At 45.7% G+C, this 15,597-nt stretch overlaps 1 protein-coding gene and 1 long non-coding RNA gene across 3 annotated transcripts in view; both read right to left on the bottom strand.

The window, feature by feature from the left end:
• The window catches only part of PTGFRN (prostaglandin F2 receptor inhibitor), a 65,762-nt gene extending 60,274 nt beyond the window's left edge, over positions 1–5,488 (bottom strand). Inside the window, exon 1 of the mRNA XM_068180545.1 lies at positions 5,271–5,488. Coding sequence (XP_068036646.1) covers positions 5,271–5,334 — 64 coding nt within the window. The 5' untranslated portion in view covers positions 5,335–5,488. The remainder of the gene's footprint in view (positions 1–5,270) is intronic.
• A 2,077-nt stretch (positions 5,489–7,565) lies between these two features.
• The window catches only part of LOC137468658 (uncharacterized), a 32,477-nt gene continuing 24,445 nt past the window's right edge, over positions 7,566–15,597 (bottom strand). For both annotated transcript variants that reach the window (XR_010996087.1, XR_010996086.1), the window contains 2 exons: positions 15,412–15,510; positions 7,566–14,110 (listed from right to left, as the gene is read on the bottom strand). This is a non-coding gene — a long non-coding RNA (uncharacterized lncRNA). The remainder of the gene's footprint in view (positions 14,111–15,411; positions 15,511–15,597) is intronic.

Below are 15,597 nucleotides of genomic sequence, written 5' to 3'. Positions count from 1 at the left end.
TAAACTCGGTCAGAATGCCAAAGTTGATTACAGATTCCACTGGAAACCCAGCTTTGAAACCACTTCCAACTCTGGAAGGAACGGAGGGAAAAAAATAATCCAACCCTTTTTTTCTGTCTCAGACTTCATTAAGAAGAAATCAGTTATGCTTTACAATTATGACATCTTACATATATATGAATAAGCCAGCTTCTGATATGAAACTCAAAAAACCTAAGAAACTTTAAGTTCCTTAATTTCTGTCTTGCTTCTTATCCTATTTTACATATGCTGATCATGTGGAAAGACATTATTCAAGACTTTTGACACCTTAGCAGCTACCTGTCAGTTTGTCCAAAAGCAGTTTGGTCTGAAACTGATTTTACACCTTTGCCCCTTGCAAAATACAAGGTGTATTAAAAGTTTCTCATTATTTTTAAAGCCTCCTCTCAGTAGATATTTGAGACGTGAAAGACAACTGAAATTTGAGGTTTTCTGGAGAATCAATTGACAAGAAAAAAAAAAAAAAAAGGAAAAATTGAGAACCATTGAGAAGCTAGTATTTCTCTGCAAGCTCATTTCTTCTTTAGCACAGGAAACTCTAACAACTTCAAACCTGCTTATAACAGTCTCTCCCTGCCTTGTTCAATCCCGTTTTGAGGTACCTTGTGCAGGTTAGGAACTGGGGTTATGCTGGAAACTGCTTATTATTCTTGGACAGAAATGGAAACATCGGTATGCCTACACAATTTCACCTCACAGGTCTCTATAAAACTTTAAAGTCTATAAGACTTTATCACTTACTATCACAGATCTGAGAAAGCAGAACAAACATCAGAGGCCTGGTAACATCTCCAATAAAAGTAAAAAACAAGGTATTAAACAGATATTTTTATTTGCATTACAATATACAGACTGACTCTATACTCCATCTAATATATTTCTTTTGAAAGTACTAGAAGCTTTTATAGACACGGACATAACCACTACTTTGACCTAGCTCATGTTAGTAATGTCTTCCTCCAGTTCTTTCCAATTTAACTTTCAATCGACTCCTATACATAATCTGAAAGAATTCACATTTTCAGACAATGTGTCCCCTTTCCCTTCCTTCTGAAACACAGAACTTCACACACCATAAAATATATCACTGAAAGGCAACTAAAACCAAACAACTGAAATGCTCACTTTCTAAAAATACCTTATTCAGATATGTACCCATTTCCCTTCTAAAAAAAATATACATTTCTGTTTTGCAGCTTAGTATTTGACAAGGATTATGGAGATGGGGGAAAAAAAACCCCAACACACAACAAGAAGAAACAACCACACAGAAACAAATCAACCCATGCATACATTAAAGGTGAAAGCTGAAATCTCAAATGTCCCTGAATGTTTGTTTATATAACTAGATGGATGGATATATGTTATTTCTTAAGCACATTCCCCTCTAATCAAGCATGTGGCTGCATTTTTAAATGACCCCTACTGCTTACTTCAAATCCTGTTCAGGCAGGTTTATACCTCAGTTTGGGGATTAGAGCCAAATACAACAGAGGCTACCTAAAGAGAGCAAGCTGTTGCTAGGCTGAAATGTAGCCATCAAGAAACCTGGGGAACAAGGTCGAAGAATTTCAGAAAAAGCACCTACACTCCCTAAAAAGCAGCCCCAGACAGGCACCTACAAAGACGCAAGAGAGCCAGAGAAGGTGACTAAGCTATCATCTGCCAATCCTAAAGAACACAAGATGTAAAGGAACAAACACTCACTACACTGCTCACCCCTCGATTCCCACACGTTCCCGCAGCCTACACACCAAGAAAATACATCAGCATGACAAAGCCACAGGGAAAGCACTTCCTCCTCAGCACCACCACCTGCCATTCAGGGCCCCACCAACCCAGTTCCAACACTCACTACGTGCTTCTAGTGCATCAGCAGGCTGCAATTCCCCTTTGGAAGCCTTTTTAGCCACCTCCTAAGTCACAAGAGATAGGCAGGTCTAGCTGTAAGCCTTCTGTGAGTACCAGTGAGGATCTGAGCCTGCCTCCTTCCAAGAACAGGCAGGCAAAAGCCACCAGGGCCAGCCTTGGGCTCACCCGCAGGTGAGCAGGCACCAGCAAGGGAAGAGGGAGCAGATTCCACTCAAGCATACCTTGAACACTCCGTAGGCAATCATTCTTTCATTGCCTCCCTGCCCTAAACCTTGAGGCTCTCCCAGTTTCTAATGCTCCCACTTTAGCTGCAAATGCAGGAAAAGATTAAAGCGCGCTTTTCCTTGAAGTGCATGATCACAATAACTTACACTAATTACCAAAAGCCTTCTATTGCAGAGCTTGAATTAAACCTTGATTCAAATGACTAATTGTTGTAGCTTCTGAGGAAAAGAAACAAAAATAATTTCAGACACGAGATGCAGGAAACAACTCCATTCATCTAAACACACAGCTCCTGGGGTTCTGGCATGCTGGAACTGACTTTCATCATAGCAGACACTGAGTGCCACACAGGTCTAAAAGGTGAGAAAGAAAAAGGCCATCTCTGGGAAACCCATTATCAGTGGTTTTCCCCCAGGATCTACTGAGTACATGCTCTCCTCACTTAAAATGCCCCATAGCATTTTAACAAAAACATTTTTTTTCCAGATCCACTGAAATGATTACCTTGAACCTCAAACAAGAACCAGGAAAAAAATCCAGGAGGTGGAATGCTTATTGTTTATTTTATTGTCGGAGCCCTGGTAACAATCAGATATTTGTTTTGGTTTTTGGCTGTCTTGTCCTAGGAGAGATGTTTTGGTTTCCAGAGCATTTCACAGGTTGATTAGGTAGATTGGCTGCAGAGTGAAATCACACATGAAACAGAGCAAAATGCTCTTATAGTGCCCTCCTTTCTCAGGACATAACCACACCAGAGGAGGGAAGAAAAGAGAGACTCGATCAAGCCTTACTATCAGGATCCCACAATCTCCTTACCAAACAGATTATAACTGTACTGGATCAAAAAGAAAGGATGATAAAACATTCTCATTTGTCACAGCCAAAATCTTCAGCCATTTGCATCCTTTTGCTGGATTATTTTGTAAATATCTGAAGAAAACAGTCAAGTCTAAGTACTCACAAGGGATAAACTTGTGTATGCTTCAGCTCCTTCCCTCCACCTCCCTTACACAAGAATTCCTCAATATTTGCAGCAAAAGCTCCAACCTATCTCTACATTAAAGAGCTGCTAGAAATGGTACACAGAAGCGTACTTCTCCCATCCAGAGTGAGAGAATGACTACTTTCCAAACCTCTTAACCTTTGGAATATTTCATAGAAGTGACCAAGTAATGGTATCAGAAGATAGGCACTCTACAACACACACTACAAATACGAATACAGTTGAGAGATTTTTCTGCACACAAAAACACTTTCAATTTTAAAAGCACCATTCCAATTACCAAAAAAAAAAAAAAAATCCCCAAAAGACAACTCAGAGCATCTAGACAAACCAGATCATGAACAATGGCCATATATCTCTGCATGCATACTTTTAAATTCTTCTAATTATTTCATCTTGAATTAAGAAGGAAACAACTTTCCTGTCATGCGTCATCCTTAATAGTTTTTACTTTTTGCTGCATGACCTTGAGCATCTGAGTCTCTTGATTTTCCGCTTGTCCTATTAAACCATTCTCTTGAAAAATCTTATTCCCTTTCTGTTTCTAAACAGAAAAACTGAAGGTGAGCTCTCCAGCTCATGACTGTTTCCCCAGCTGGCAGCATGCCTATATTGTAAAGATAAACGAGATGACTAACGTCAGCTGCAAGTAAGAGAAAGCACAGTGGACACTTCTGTCTGGTAGGATCTTCTAGACAGAACACCCTCTGCCCCAATAGCCTGCAAGCAGCCTCAGGAAAAAGACTGAGACAAGACCAGGTTTAGGAAGCTGACTTTTCAACTGCAACTCTCAGCTCTGCAGACCTGGCTATGAAAGATTCAACATCCAAACAATGAGAAAAGTGCTCTGGCAGACTTAAGGAAAAAAAAAGTCACAGCAGTCAAAAGTACAAGCAAACACTAAGCCAGCGAACAGAGTTTTGTTTAAAGAAGAGTGTTGGCAGTGTGGGGCTGGGGCACTGTTTAGTTACGTCTTCCACCTGAAATCTGGAAAAGGCTCCCACTTATTACCTACAATTAATCAAGTGTTCTGAATCATGAACTACGTAGAGTGACTTGTGGGACATGCTTGCTCACCTGATGTCCTTCTGGCTGCCCAGAGCTGACACAAAGCCCCTCTAACACTACTAGACAGAGCTATCTAACACGAACAGCCGTCTGGTTCTCTACTTTTACATTCATTGCTACTTCTGTAACAGGGTTAGCAACAATGCTACAAGTACAACGTTGCGGGGAAAAAAATGGAAAAAAAAAAAAAAAAAAAAAAAAGAAAAGGGAAAAAAAAAATCCCACGACAGTCTACCACCCACCCTTTTGTGTAGAGCTTGCTCGTCTTTATTCCTGCACGCTGCCGGGCTGGCACTGACACCAGTAAGGAACAATGCCACATGTCACACTAACGACAGCTACACAATTACCTGAACGCAGCGTAAACCATCACCTACACAATTACACGCTATCGCCTAGCGGGAGAACTTCCCGGCAGAGGCAGCAAACCCCGCAAACCCCGGGAGCCCGGCGGGGAGGGCGCAGGGGAAGCGCTGCTTCCACCGCACCCCGTGTGCTCGGAGAACCCGAGCAGGGTGCCGGCGGCACCGCGGGGGACAGGCAGAAGGAGGGTCCCCGCCCGAACGAGCGGCTTTACCTTCGCCAGGTGAGGTCTCAGAGCGAAAGAGCGCGCTCACCTCACCGCGACCACAGCCCCCGCACCGGCTCCTTTACGAGCAACTACGGCTCTATCGCCACGTTCCGCGGCCGGGGCGCCGCGGGACCCCGGAGCCTGCGGGAGCCCCTCTCGGCGGGGAGCCCCCGGGCAGCACCCCGGGACCCACCGCCGCTCCGGGGAGGCCCCCTAAAGTTTCGGGGAAATTCCCGGCAGCGATCCCCTGCAGAGAGCAGCGGGCACCGGGGGATCTGCGCCGGCCGATTCCGCCCGCGGCCAGGGCCCGGCACAGCCCGGCGGGCAGGCGGCACAGCCCGGCCCCGCCGAGGGCAGCGCCCGGCCGGGCTCCGCCGCTCCCCGGGCGGGCACGGCCCGGCGGGCGGCTCCCTCCCGGCCCCGCCGCGCTACCTGCGGGCAAGGTGGCTGAGCACCCCCGCCGCTCCCGGCCGCGCACCCCCGGCTCACCGAGCAGCAGCAGGACGAGGAGGAGGAGAGGCAGGCAGGACGCCTTCTCCCCGCGGTGCCCCATGCTGGCAGGGCTGCGCGGCGCCTTTCCCTCGGCGAGCGGGACCGCGGGCGCGCAGGCTGGGCTGGCCCGGGGGGACCGGCGGCGGCAGCGCTCCTCGGCCGGCCGCTCGCTGCCCTGCGAGCGCACGGAGCCGCCCGCCCGCCCCGACCGGCCGCGCCGCGCGGCGCAGCCAACCACAGAGACAAACTTTCCCAGCGCCCGCCCCCGCCCGCAGGTAGCGGGGGCGGCGCGGGGTCCGGCCCGGCCCGGCCCGGCCCCTTCCCCTCAGGCGGGAGAGGGAGGGAGGGGAGCGGGGCCGCGGGCCCCGGGGCGCGGGGAAGCGCCTCGCCGAGCAGGGCCCGGCGGAGGACGGCGCTGCCCTCGCCGCCTCCCTCCCTTCTTCCCTCCCGGGGCCGCCGCCGCCGCGCACACGTGGCTTGGGAGAGCCCCGGTGCGGGGAGGGCGGGCTCGCCCTGCTGGAGTGTCCCCTGGACCCTCGGGAGCGACCACTGGGGGCCGGGGCACTGTTTGGTCACTCGTTCCTGCCCCGGCTGCGGAGCCCGTCCGGCCCCGCCTCACGGCGGCGGCGTCCCCTCGTGTCCGCTCCCGCGGCGCGGGGCCCCCTGTGCCCCCTGTGCCCCCTGTGCCCCCTCTCGTCACATCCCTGCGCACGGGGCCACCGCACACCTGTGCAGTCCCTGCTGGCCCTGTCCCCAAGCACAGCCCCAGCCGGGGGCTGCCTGCTGGGCTGCGGACCGCCCCAGGAACGGGGGGCACTCGTGCCCCCTGCCATGCATGTGTAGCCTCAAAAGCCAGCGCCGGCTGTGCCCATCGTGTCCCCTGCCCTTCCACGGGCATCACGGCAGCAGTGGGCCTGCCCGTGCTCCTGCGATGTTGCCCTCCCTGCCCATGGCCTGGGTTAGGAGCAGGAGGGCACAGACACTCTCAAGTGTGTCTGTGCCCCAAGTACTTCGTGGACAAGGTCACCACTCCCTCCCCGTCCGGTGCCAGGCAGCCCCACAAGCAGCACTGCCCTTTTTTGAGACTCAGTTTCTTTTCCCCTGCCTGAGATCCCAGTTTACTCAATAAGGGGCTGCTACAGCATGGCATTTGTGCTACCAACTCCACCACCTTCCTTCCCAGCCTGCTCAGAGATTTTTTTTTTTTTTTTTTGCTCAGGGATTTAATTTCCTGTTTGTTTGTAAAAACAAAGAGTGGAGGCACTGGGCGGCTCTCTAGTAACTCGGACAGTTATTTGCTCTTTTAGTCCCCTTGCCACGTTCTCTGTGAAATCTGTGCTCTCCTTGGGCACATCTTGCTGTCTGTTATCCAGGCTCCATGGTAGAAAGGGATCCGTGTTACACATTTTCCTCTGGGGAATCTCTGGAGCCTATGCATGGTTTGGGGCAGCTGTTCCTGCACGAGATGGCTGGTTTAGGTTTTATTCTAGCATCTTCAGTGCACCTTGCACTTGAGCATGACTTGGCTTGGGCAAGGTTCAGGAAGTGTGTGCTGTGTTCTTGACTGAGCATGATTATCAGACTGGATTTTCGGCTGGACTTTGTTATTCCTTCCATTATGCTTTACGGGAAAGAGGGTGTTGTCTGATAGGAATGAAATGAGACCCTCCTAAAACTGATGAGGAAAACTTTCACCCTCCAACCACAGTTACCTGAGCTCCTGCAAGGAGTAGATCAACCTCTTTGCAGAGCTGAAGCCACGAGCTGTCCCGAGGACACTTGGTCCTGTGCACAACTGAAGTTCTCCCAGCTCCCAGACAGCAAATGAGGCTGAATCCACAAATTTGACTGAGAAAAATCTGCCCAATCAAAACAAGGCTGTCTTCAAATATGTCCAAAATTCCCTCATATCCCTGCTTGTTCTTGCTGCCTGTTTTCCGTCATTCTGCTCTCCTCCTTTAGCTAGCATTTAAGCACACTTTTTCTTCACTGGAAAATGTCACTTCCATAAACCAAGAGGCATCCCTTACATCAAATTCAGAAAGCAGGTCAGATGTCTCACCCTTACCAGTCAGCTTCCACCACACTGGTTAAACTCCTGATCCTTCATCAAGCTTTAGTCCTGAAACCCTGCTATCCTGAGTCCTGGGTTGTGTTCTCAAGTACCTCTCACTCTTTTACTTCAGTAAGGACTGCTTTTCCCCCACATATAGTCAGACTTCCAGAGTGAAGGGCCACTATAACCCATTAATCTGACCCATATACAAAAACCATAGATTTTTTCCTCAGCAGCTGGATCAAAGTGAGTTAGAAATACAACACGTCTTAAAGACTCCAAGTAATGGCAACTGCTTTCTTCCACCTACTAATTTATTCCAATGTTTAATTATCCTTGCTGCTAGGAAATTGCTTCTTTCAAGGTTGAATTTGTCTAACTTCAACTTTGAGACATCAGAACTTGTTATGCCTTTGCCTACAAAACTGCACACCCATCCCATTTTCATGGATAAGTAACTGTACATGGTGCTTCTATCACTTCTTGTTTAACTGAATAGATTGTTTTCTTTGAAGCCTCACATTGTAAGATTTCGTTTTGGTCACTGCAGATTTTTTGGACTGAAGTGTTTCTAAGTGTTTTTTTTTGACTTGCAGACACCCAACGTGGGTACAATGTCATTGTGGTCTATACACACATGCTGTGCACAGAGTAAAAGCAATTTCTCAGTCATTGTTTTCTCCCTTCTCTCATAACTAAAAATGGAAGTAGACCATTTCTTGGGCTGTACAAAAAGCCTGTGGAGTTCATTACCCATGTTGAGTCTCCAAATCTCTTTCTGCATCTGTGTTTTTCCTGAAAGCATCTTTATCCTGCCATTCATCACTATGCTCTTCTCTCCTCAGAACATGGCCTTGCAGCAGGGTGTGTTAAAATACATTCTGGAACATTGTGGCAATTTAAGCAGGTGTCTGAGATTCTCATTCAATTTGAGAGCCGTTTGTCCAAGGCTGGTAAATCGCCAGCACAGATGCCAGAAGGAGCAGGTCTGAAGCTGACCGCTGTGTTAGTCTACCTTCTCCTTCAAAGCTTGTTTTCTTCTCCTTTTTGTGTGTCCTACTTTCAATGGATTGTTACATGTATGTGATTATGTCATTTTTCCTCCTTGCCAATTCCATTTTGTATCATTCAGCTATGAGAGCCAGTCTGAGCCAGAAGCTTTCTCCAAGTTGAGACAAATATCTTCCTCTGTTTTTGTGCATTTGCCATGTTTATTCATGAGCTGCAGAGTAAATACATGGTCAGTTGTTTGTTTCTCAGGAAGGCATCCCATTTGACTTTCAGTGTTTAGCATGTTGTTGATTTGAGTAGATAGCACATATTTATTTATTGATGATGCTGTAAAAATGCTTGCTTATGTTTCTTCATACCTACACTTCTGCATAATGTATAGGCTGAAAGTGTCTCTCATTTGGGGGTAACTAGGTTAGCCAGCAGAATTTCGGGGAAGGATCAAGATTGGAATGTTACATTAAACACACTATTATGCGTGCACATATTCATGAAACATGAACACACCCTGATCCTAAAGAAGCCCACACGCAACCACTCCCTGCTTGCACCACTCCCCCAAAATACACTTGCTAGCTTTTGCAGTTTCTCTCTTGGCAAACATGGATAAACAACTTTTTTTCTCCCCACCTTGTTGCCTGAGCAGCAGAGGATGGGGTGAAATGTCTATGTACAAGGCCCACATCCAACACAGAGTGCAAGAGTAAAGCACATTTAGAAGGGCTGATCAACAGCAGAAGGACCCAGCCTGATGAGGACCCAGCAACCTGCTTAGGGCCAGAGGTGCAAAAGTGCTCCTCTCATGCAGTGCAGATTGCAGGCTGCAAACCTTAACCAGGGGAGAAATCTTTTGGTGCCATTGCCTGGCATGTGGCAGCCAGGAGCTCTCCACAACAAACGAGAGGCGTAGGCAGGCAGACAGGTAAGGCCATGCTCCACTGCCCTGTCAGCAACACAGCAGCCTCTAAGGCAGGAAGAGGGCTCTCAGTGGCTTCCAAGCTGTTTACACGAGAACCCTGGGGAAAGGGAGCCACAGCACAAATGTTGTCCTGAACACATCTGTGCAGGGATGTGCCATCTCATTTAAGGACCTTCTTCTCAAGAGCTAGGGACTTTATCGCCAGCGTGCTGGCGAAATTCCACTTTGCTTGGTTTCACTCCGCCCCTAGGTCCCCTTTGTGTTTCCAAGCAGGCACAATACTCGTCTTCATTTCCTCTTCTCAAGTCTTGTTAAATTTTGCCTTGCTCCAGTGAACAGAGTGCGTGTTCCAGCCAACGGGCTGCCCCATCATGGTTGTGGCTGACATGAGCCCCACGCTCGGTTTTGTGAAATGTTTCTGAGCATACCTGGATAGAAAATATATGCCCCCCTGTCATTCCCCTTTAGCAGCTGAACAGAAATATGGGCAATAGTAGAAAGCTCACAAAGAACTGTGAAAAACTCAGCTTAGCCATTTATGTATTATGCATTAAAACCTGTCTCTATTGAGCTGTCCAAGATAAAGTCCTACTGGCATGTGATCAAAAGCGTAGGAAATTACCTTGATTTGTCCTGGCTAGAGCTGGCTGCCTCATGTAAAAGTATTTGTGAATAAATTATTTGCAGATTGATGAGGAAAAAGTGAGTAATTTATTTGATGAATATTGTTCAGCTGGCTCTTGAGCTAACCCAACCATGAGGAAAAAAATATTGGTGAATGATTTATTTGAAAATCTAGTTGAAATCTGACAGGAGAAAATGGTCAAACAATCTGCCACTATTATTCAAATTCTGGTAGACCTGGATAATGTTCACACGCTACTAAAGCTACACCCCAATGCTTCAAGCCAAGGCCATAAAGAAGATATTGAAATCTGAATTCAGATCTTCAAATCTATACTCACCTTCTCCTTAAAAGAGATTCTCCTCAACCACAGACCCAAAGGTACCTATTAATGAGCATAGAACAGATTCTACATTTGCAGGTATTTATTCTTATTTATTATTAAAACACACTGGAAACTCTCTTGCTTGATAGAACAGCAATGAAAATTGAGTACCTTTTACTTCTCTACAGCCTCCCTTCAGTGGATTTCTAAGCACTTTACAAATTTCAATGGGTTTAATGTTACAGCTGTTCTGTGAGGCAGGAAGGCATAATGAAACCCAGGAAAAGTAGAAAGAACACCACATGCTACAGGTTTCTTTACAACATAAACTCTCGAGCTTTGTGAGCATCTTTAGGCTAGATTCCTTTCAACAGAGCACATCTTTCTAAGACTGACTAGATTTTTCAAATCTGACTGCCTGAACTTGGGTTCCTAACTACTTAAGCACTCATAAATACGCTATGTGCTGAGCTCTTGTTGAAATTTGTTGGACTAAATACACAAGGAAAACCCCCATGTGTCATGATATTTCCATGCATATGTACAGATTTACCAGCATATCTCCAGATGACTGATGGTCTCACAGGCTAGAGCCATAATAGCTGCAAAACAGGCAGGTTGCAAAAAGCTGCCTGCGGCTGTGGGTTGCACATCATGTCACTGTCGCCACATGAGCAAACCACATGCAAAAAGGTTATCCAACCTGTTAAGCAATAAATTACACATCCTCCTACCTCCTGCCTCCCTCTTGCACTTACAGCAGCAGGGCTGCAGTCCCTCTGTTGCTTCTTGCTTGAAATGGTGAATGAAATATGAGGGGCTGCACTTCAAAGCGCTGGAGAGATGTTAAAGATCTGATGTTAGATGTTATGGCAGCTCCCACTATGGCAGGAACAGTAAGGATAAAATCAACACCCTATTCAAACTACTGGACATCTTCTTGTCAACTTGAGTGCAGACAGGATTTGATCTCTAGTACCTCAACAACCAAAGAATTAGGGAGCAGAAAATACATTCTAAAGCAGTACATGACGAAATTATCTCCCCAACAACTTCCACTCTGAACTCCTGCAGAAGTAAATAATTAAATAACCAGTCTAAAATATACAATTTTTTTAATAAGGAAGACTGAATATCAAATTAAAAATCTGCTGTCAGCCTTAACACAAATAAACTATAAAACCAGAAATAAATATTTGTATGATTGCTGTTGATCATTAGAGGAAGTTTAAAATCCAGATTTACTCAGTGTGATTTTTATTCTCCTTCCCACTGGCATGTCTCTTCTCTTGAACTAGGAAAAATCAAAAGGAGTCAATTTTGCTTTCAGGTTTTCTCTCTGCGATGTGACTGCAAAAAATCATAGGGGAGGATATTGCTCTGTTTTAAAGGAACAGATTTCATTAGATACAGAGAAGGAAAACAATAGAAACATTTCTCTTGGCATTTATTTGTTTTTATATGGATTCTCCAAGGCAAAATTGAAGTCACGAGAGAGGGGAGTCTCTGTTTATAACATGGGCAGGTATAATTCTACAATTCTTACTCTGCTCCAGATTCACTCTCTCGATACTGACCAGTTGCACTCCATTTTGGGATCTTGCTTTTTTTCAGTAAGGTCAATCTGAACTTAGCTCTTCTTTGTGTTTTTTACCTGTGGGACTGCTGTCTTCCCACATCAGAAACAGGCTCAAATCCTTTTCTGACCTTGATTGCAATGAATAGGACATCCATGTGATGAGAATAAATCAGATTAAATCAGAAGCGGGAACAGTGCATTTCTTTGGCAGGTCCCAGAACTTCACATATTGTTGCCTTCTATTATACCAGGTGTGTAACCCAACCTTGACTTTAGGCCATTCTGAGACACAGAAATTATGGAAACAAGAGGCCAAGAGGTCTCTGCCTGTGCTAGACTGAAATGCTACACATAATATACACTGAGCTGTCACCTATTATCCTGAGTTGATTCAAAATAATCTATAGTCCAGGGATGAGAAGTGAGCGCCATAGGATGTGGCAAATCCTTCTCATACAGCATGACAGTGCTGTCATTATACCACACCACGAAAGAAGAAACACACTGTCTATTCAAAAAAGGACTTCTAATTTCTTGAACACTACAGCTAAAAGAATCTTTTCGTGTCCATTTACATTAACAGGAATTAATTAAGAGATTAGGCTAAGGCTGGTGATTAGGCCCCTGTCTGAGAATGTGGGCACACTCTTTATTAACAAGGGCCTAGAAACAGGAAGGAGGCTCCACACCCCCATACATATAAGCTAGTGCAGTCACTGCATTCCAAGGAACTGAGATCTCAGTACAAAGCATGATCCAGAAGTCAGTCTTCTAGGGAACTTCCCTCCCCTTGATGGGACTAGAGGAGATGCTATGAAGAGAGCTTTGTGTTCTCAGACAAAGAAAAAATCTGGGAAAGTCAGTGAAGTCTCAAAGTGTATTTTTCAGGTTAATTTCTAACTTGCAGTGCCAAGCAAAGAGAATAGAGATGCAAAATACATGCAAAATAAAACCAACATAAAAGTTCAGTGACAACTGGCATATTGAAAACCCTGCTTTTAACAGAGTTCCAAAAACCAACTCAGAGAGCTTAATGCACTAATAATAAAGGAGAGCAAAGCAACCTCTGTACTTATATATTTTCAGTCCTTTTGACATCCTAATAGTCCAGCATCTCCTGCCTATTGTAATTTGCTCTCCTTTCCTCTGTTTTGTTTTCACATCGAATGACCAGCTAACTAGCTATTGAGCAAGCAGAGACAAAAAAAAAAGGTCAAAAACTGCAGATGTCTCAGTGTTTGTGCCCAGGGGACATCAGATAACAAGCTGTTACAGTCTGCCTGCAAATCCACTGGTTGACTTGTTATTCTTGAGTGTCTGCGTAAGGCCTCATTGATTCTAGTTTGGCACTGTGCTGTTGACCCTGCAGCGTTTTGAGGAGATCTGCAGTACAAAAGGCTCATCAGCTCATCCAGCACATCTTCTGTGAGTCTTGGATAATGGTCAGAGAAGTAACTCAGAGAAGCTGTATCTCACCCCAGACCTTCAACTGGGCTGGCAGCTGAGGGCTCCTGTTCTCTGCTAGGACACTCCATACACCTGTGCCTTGGCAAATCTTGCATCCTGGAAGATGGGCACTGTTAGAAGGTGCTCCTGTGTTGGCAGAACAGGGAATGTGTCTGCTGATCATGTGGTTCTTCAGAACGTCCCAAAAACCCCAGAAGTCACAAGGTAAACCACAGCACAAAGTCCCTTTGCCTGCTCTGTGACCACAGGGACTGCAAGCAAGGAAACACATTCAGATTCAAATCACGATATATGAAAGTCTCACTAATTTAGACCCAAGGGACTTCAGAAGAGGGCAGATTTTGGCTCTCTGTGAGAGCACAGTGTGTGCATATAAAGTCACTGGAAAATGTTCAATGAACCTACACATACTGTGTCCCACAAAATACACTTCTGTGACTGGGGAGTAGTGGCTGTTATTCATGAATTGCATGTCTTATAGAAGGGTTGATAAAAACAGCATGAATAAATCCTATTAGCATTGTTTTAAGGAGACCTCCACTCCAGCCCTTGTACAGAAGAGTGAGCAAAGCTGGGCAAGTCTGCACAGGGGCTCTGTCTATTTTCTTGTATCCCTGAGGGAAACAGCATTTCCCTTTGGTGGAAGGGATGAGAGACGGTACATTCCCTGCCACTCAGACTTCCCATGGGCTTTCAGGCCAGCTCCTCACCCACCACCATGCTGTGGAGTGGTGTTTCATGCAAGCAAGATGACTTCAGAGCAGGGGGGATTGAGGAGCAGGGAAGGAGTAGTGCAAAAGGAAGTATCACTGCATTTCCAGAGCTTGTCACGGAGGATCAGGACAGCTGGGTAGCCTTGGAGACAGAAATTGAAGGTGTGTTACGGGGATTTACATGCTGGTTTTGGAAGTCCTGTTTCAATTTAAGATGATTAGCAATATCTGTGAAAGCCCTCAGGAAGCTGACTCCTTTACATTTCCATAAAGGCATCAGACAAGGCATAGCCCCTTTCTTTTAGCAAGAATTTCCTAGCCAGTGGCTGGAGAAATGTGCTGCTTTTCTCCTTGCTGCAAATAGGCAGCTGCTGTGCTCACTAGATTATAACCCAGGCTGCATGGGAAGATTTGATTTAAGGGAAGTCTGGCTGATGACTCTCTGCATGCAAAACTTCCAAACAAGGAGGAGGGAGCAGCTGCAATTACAGTTTTCAATTGGGAAGTGAGAAAATAGAGATAATTTCCATTTCTACAGCAATGTGAATAATTATCAAAAAGAAAATGGTTGACTGGCAGCTAGAAGCCTTTCTTCTGCTACCTAGAGCAATGGGCCAGTAGCAGCAGCACAGACGAAATCCTTGAACAGAGGAGTCCACTTCTAAATTTCAAATCTCCTTTCCCCATTCTCCTGTTTGTTTGTTTTTCATTTTCACGTACTTGGAATTTACATTCCCCCACCCTGCCCTGAGAACACTGTGTATTATGAGGTTTGCATGTGAATATCACTTCTGAGATTTCACGTACCTCTGCTTACTTCTCAGCACCAATCAAACAAGACTGCAAGGCATTCAGGCACTAAGCCTCAGTAAAGCATCCATTTCTAGATTAAAATCAACACTGTTTATTCTCAAGAACGCTTGAAAACCAGCCATGTTTAGCAGGTGATGGGCACTCCCCACAAAGTTGCTCTGACATAGCACTAGTTTTCAGGTGTTCTCCTGTCTCAGATAGGAACTCCTAGCAAATTTCATTAATCCAGAGACTGGCAAATCCATGGCAATAGCCTTCTGAATTGCTAATAAAATGCCAAGCCAAATCTGGAATCATACACTGGCATACAAATATGGGCTTATTTATCAAATGTTGTGATACTTCTGCTGCCAGCTAAAAGGAGGTGGTACCCCCTGTGAGTAACACTGGCTCAGCTGAGCTAACTGGCCACTGCACAACAAGAAGTCCAGTGATACTCAGCTGATCTGACTGAAAATGCACTGAAATTCACTTAGCTAGCAACACTGAAAATCCACGGGATCCTAATTAGAATGATCAAGTAGTCAACTTTAAAACATTGGTACAATCTGCTACTGAGCCCACAGGCTCTCAGAAATAATGAGCATTAAAGGAAAAGAAACTCTTCAGAAAGGAAGGTCTCACTGATACCTTAGATAGCAGGTCATGCCTTTTGCATTTCTTGATGAGCTTCTGTAGCCAGTCTTCTCCAGCTGCTCCTGCCAGCACATGTTGGAGCACATCTCATGCCTATTCAAACAAACAAAAGAGGATGTCTCGTCTTTTGCTTTCTCCTTCCTTCATACTGTGGGGAATTACTGCTCTTCTCCATTCTGC

This window comes from Anomalospiza imberbis, chromosome 2, assembly GCF_031753505.1.
Source record: "Anomalospiza imberbis isolate Cuckoo-Finch-1a 21T00152 chromosome 2, ASM3175350v1, whole genome shotgun sequence".
In the NCBI taxonomy this organism is placed as follows: Eukaryota; Metazoa; Chordata; class Aves; order Passeriformes; family Viduidae; genus Anomalospiza; species Anomalospiza imberbis.
This window is presented reverse-complemented; position numbering and strand designations above follow the sequence as displayed.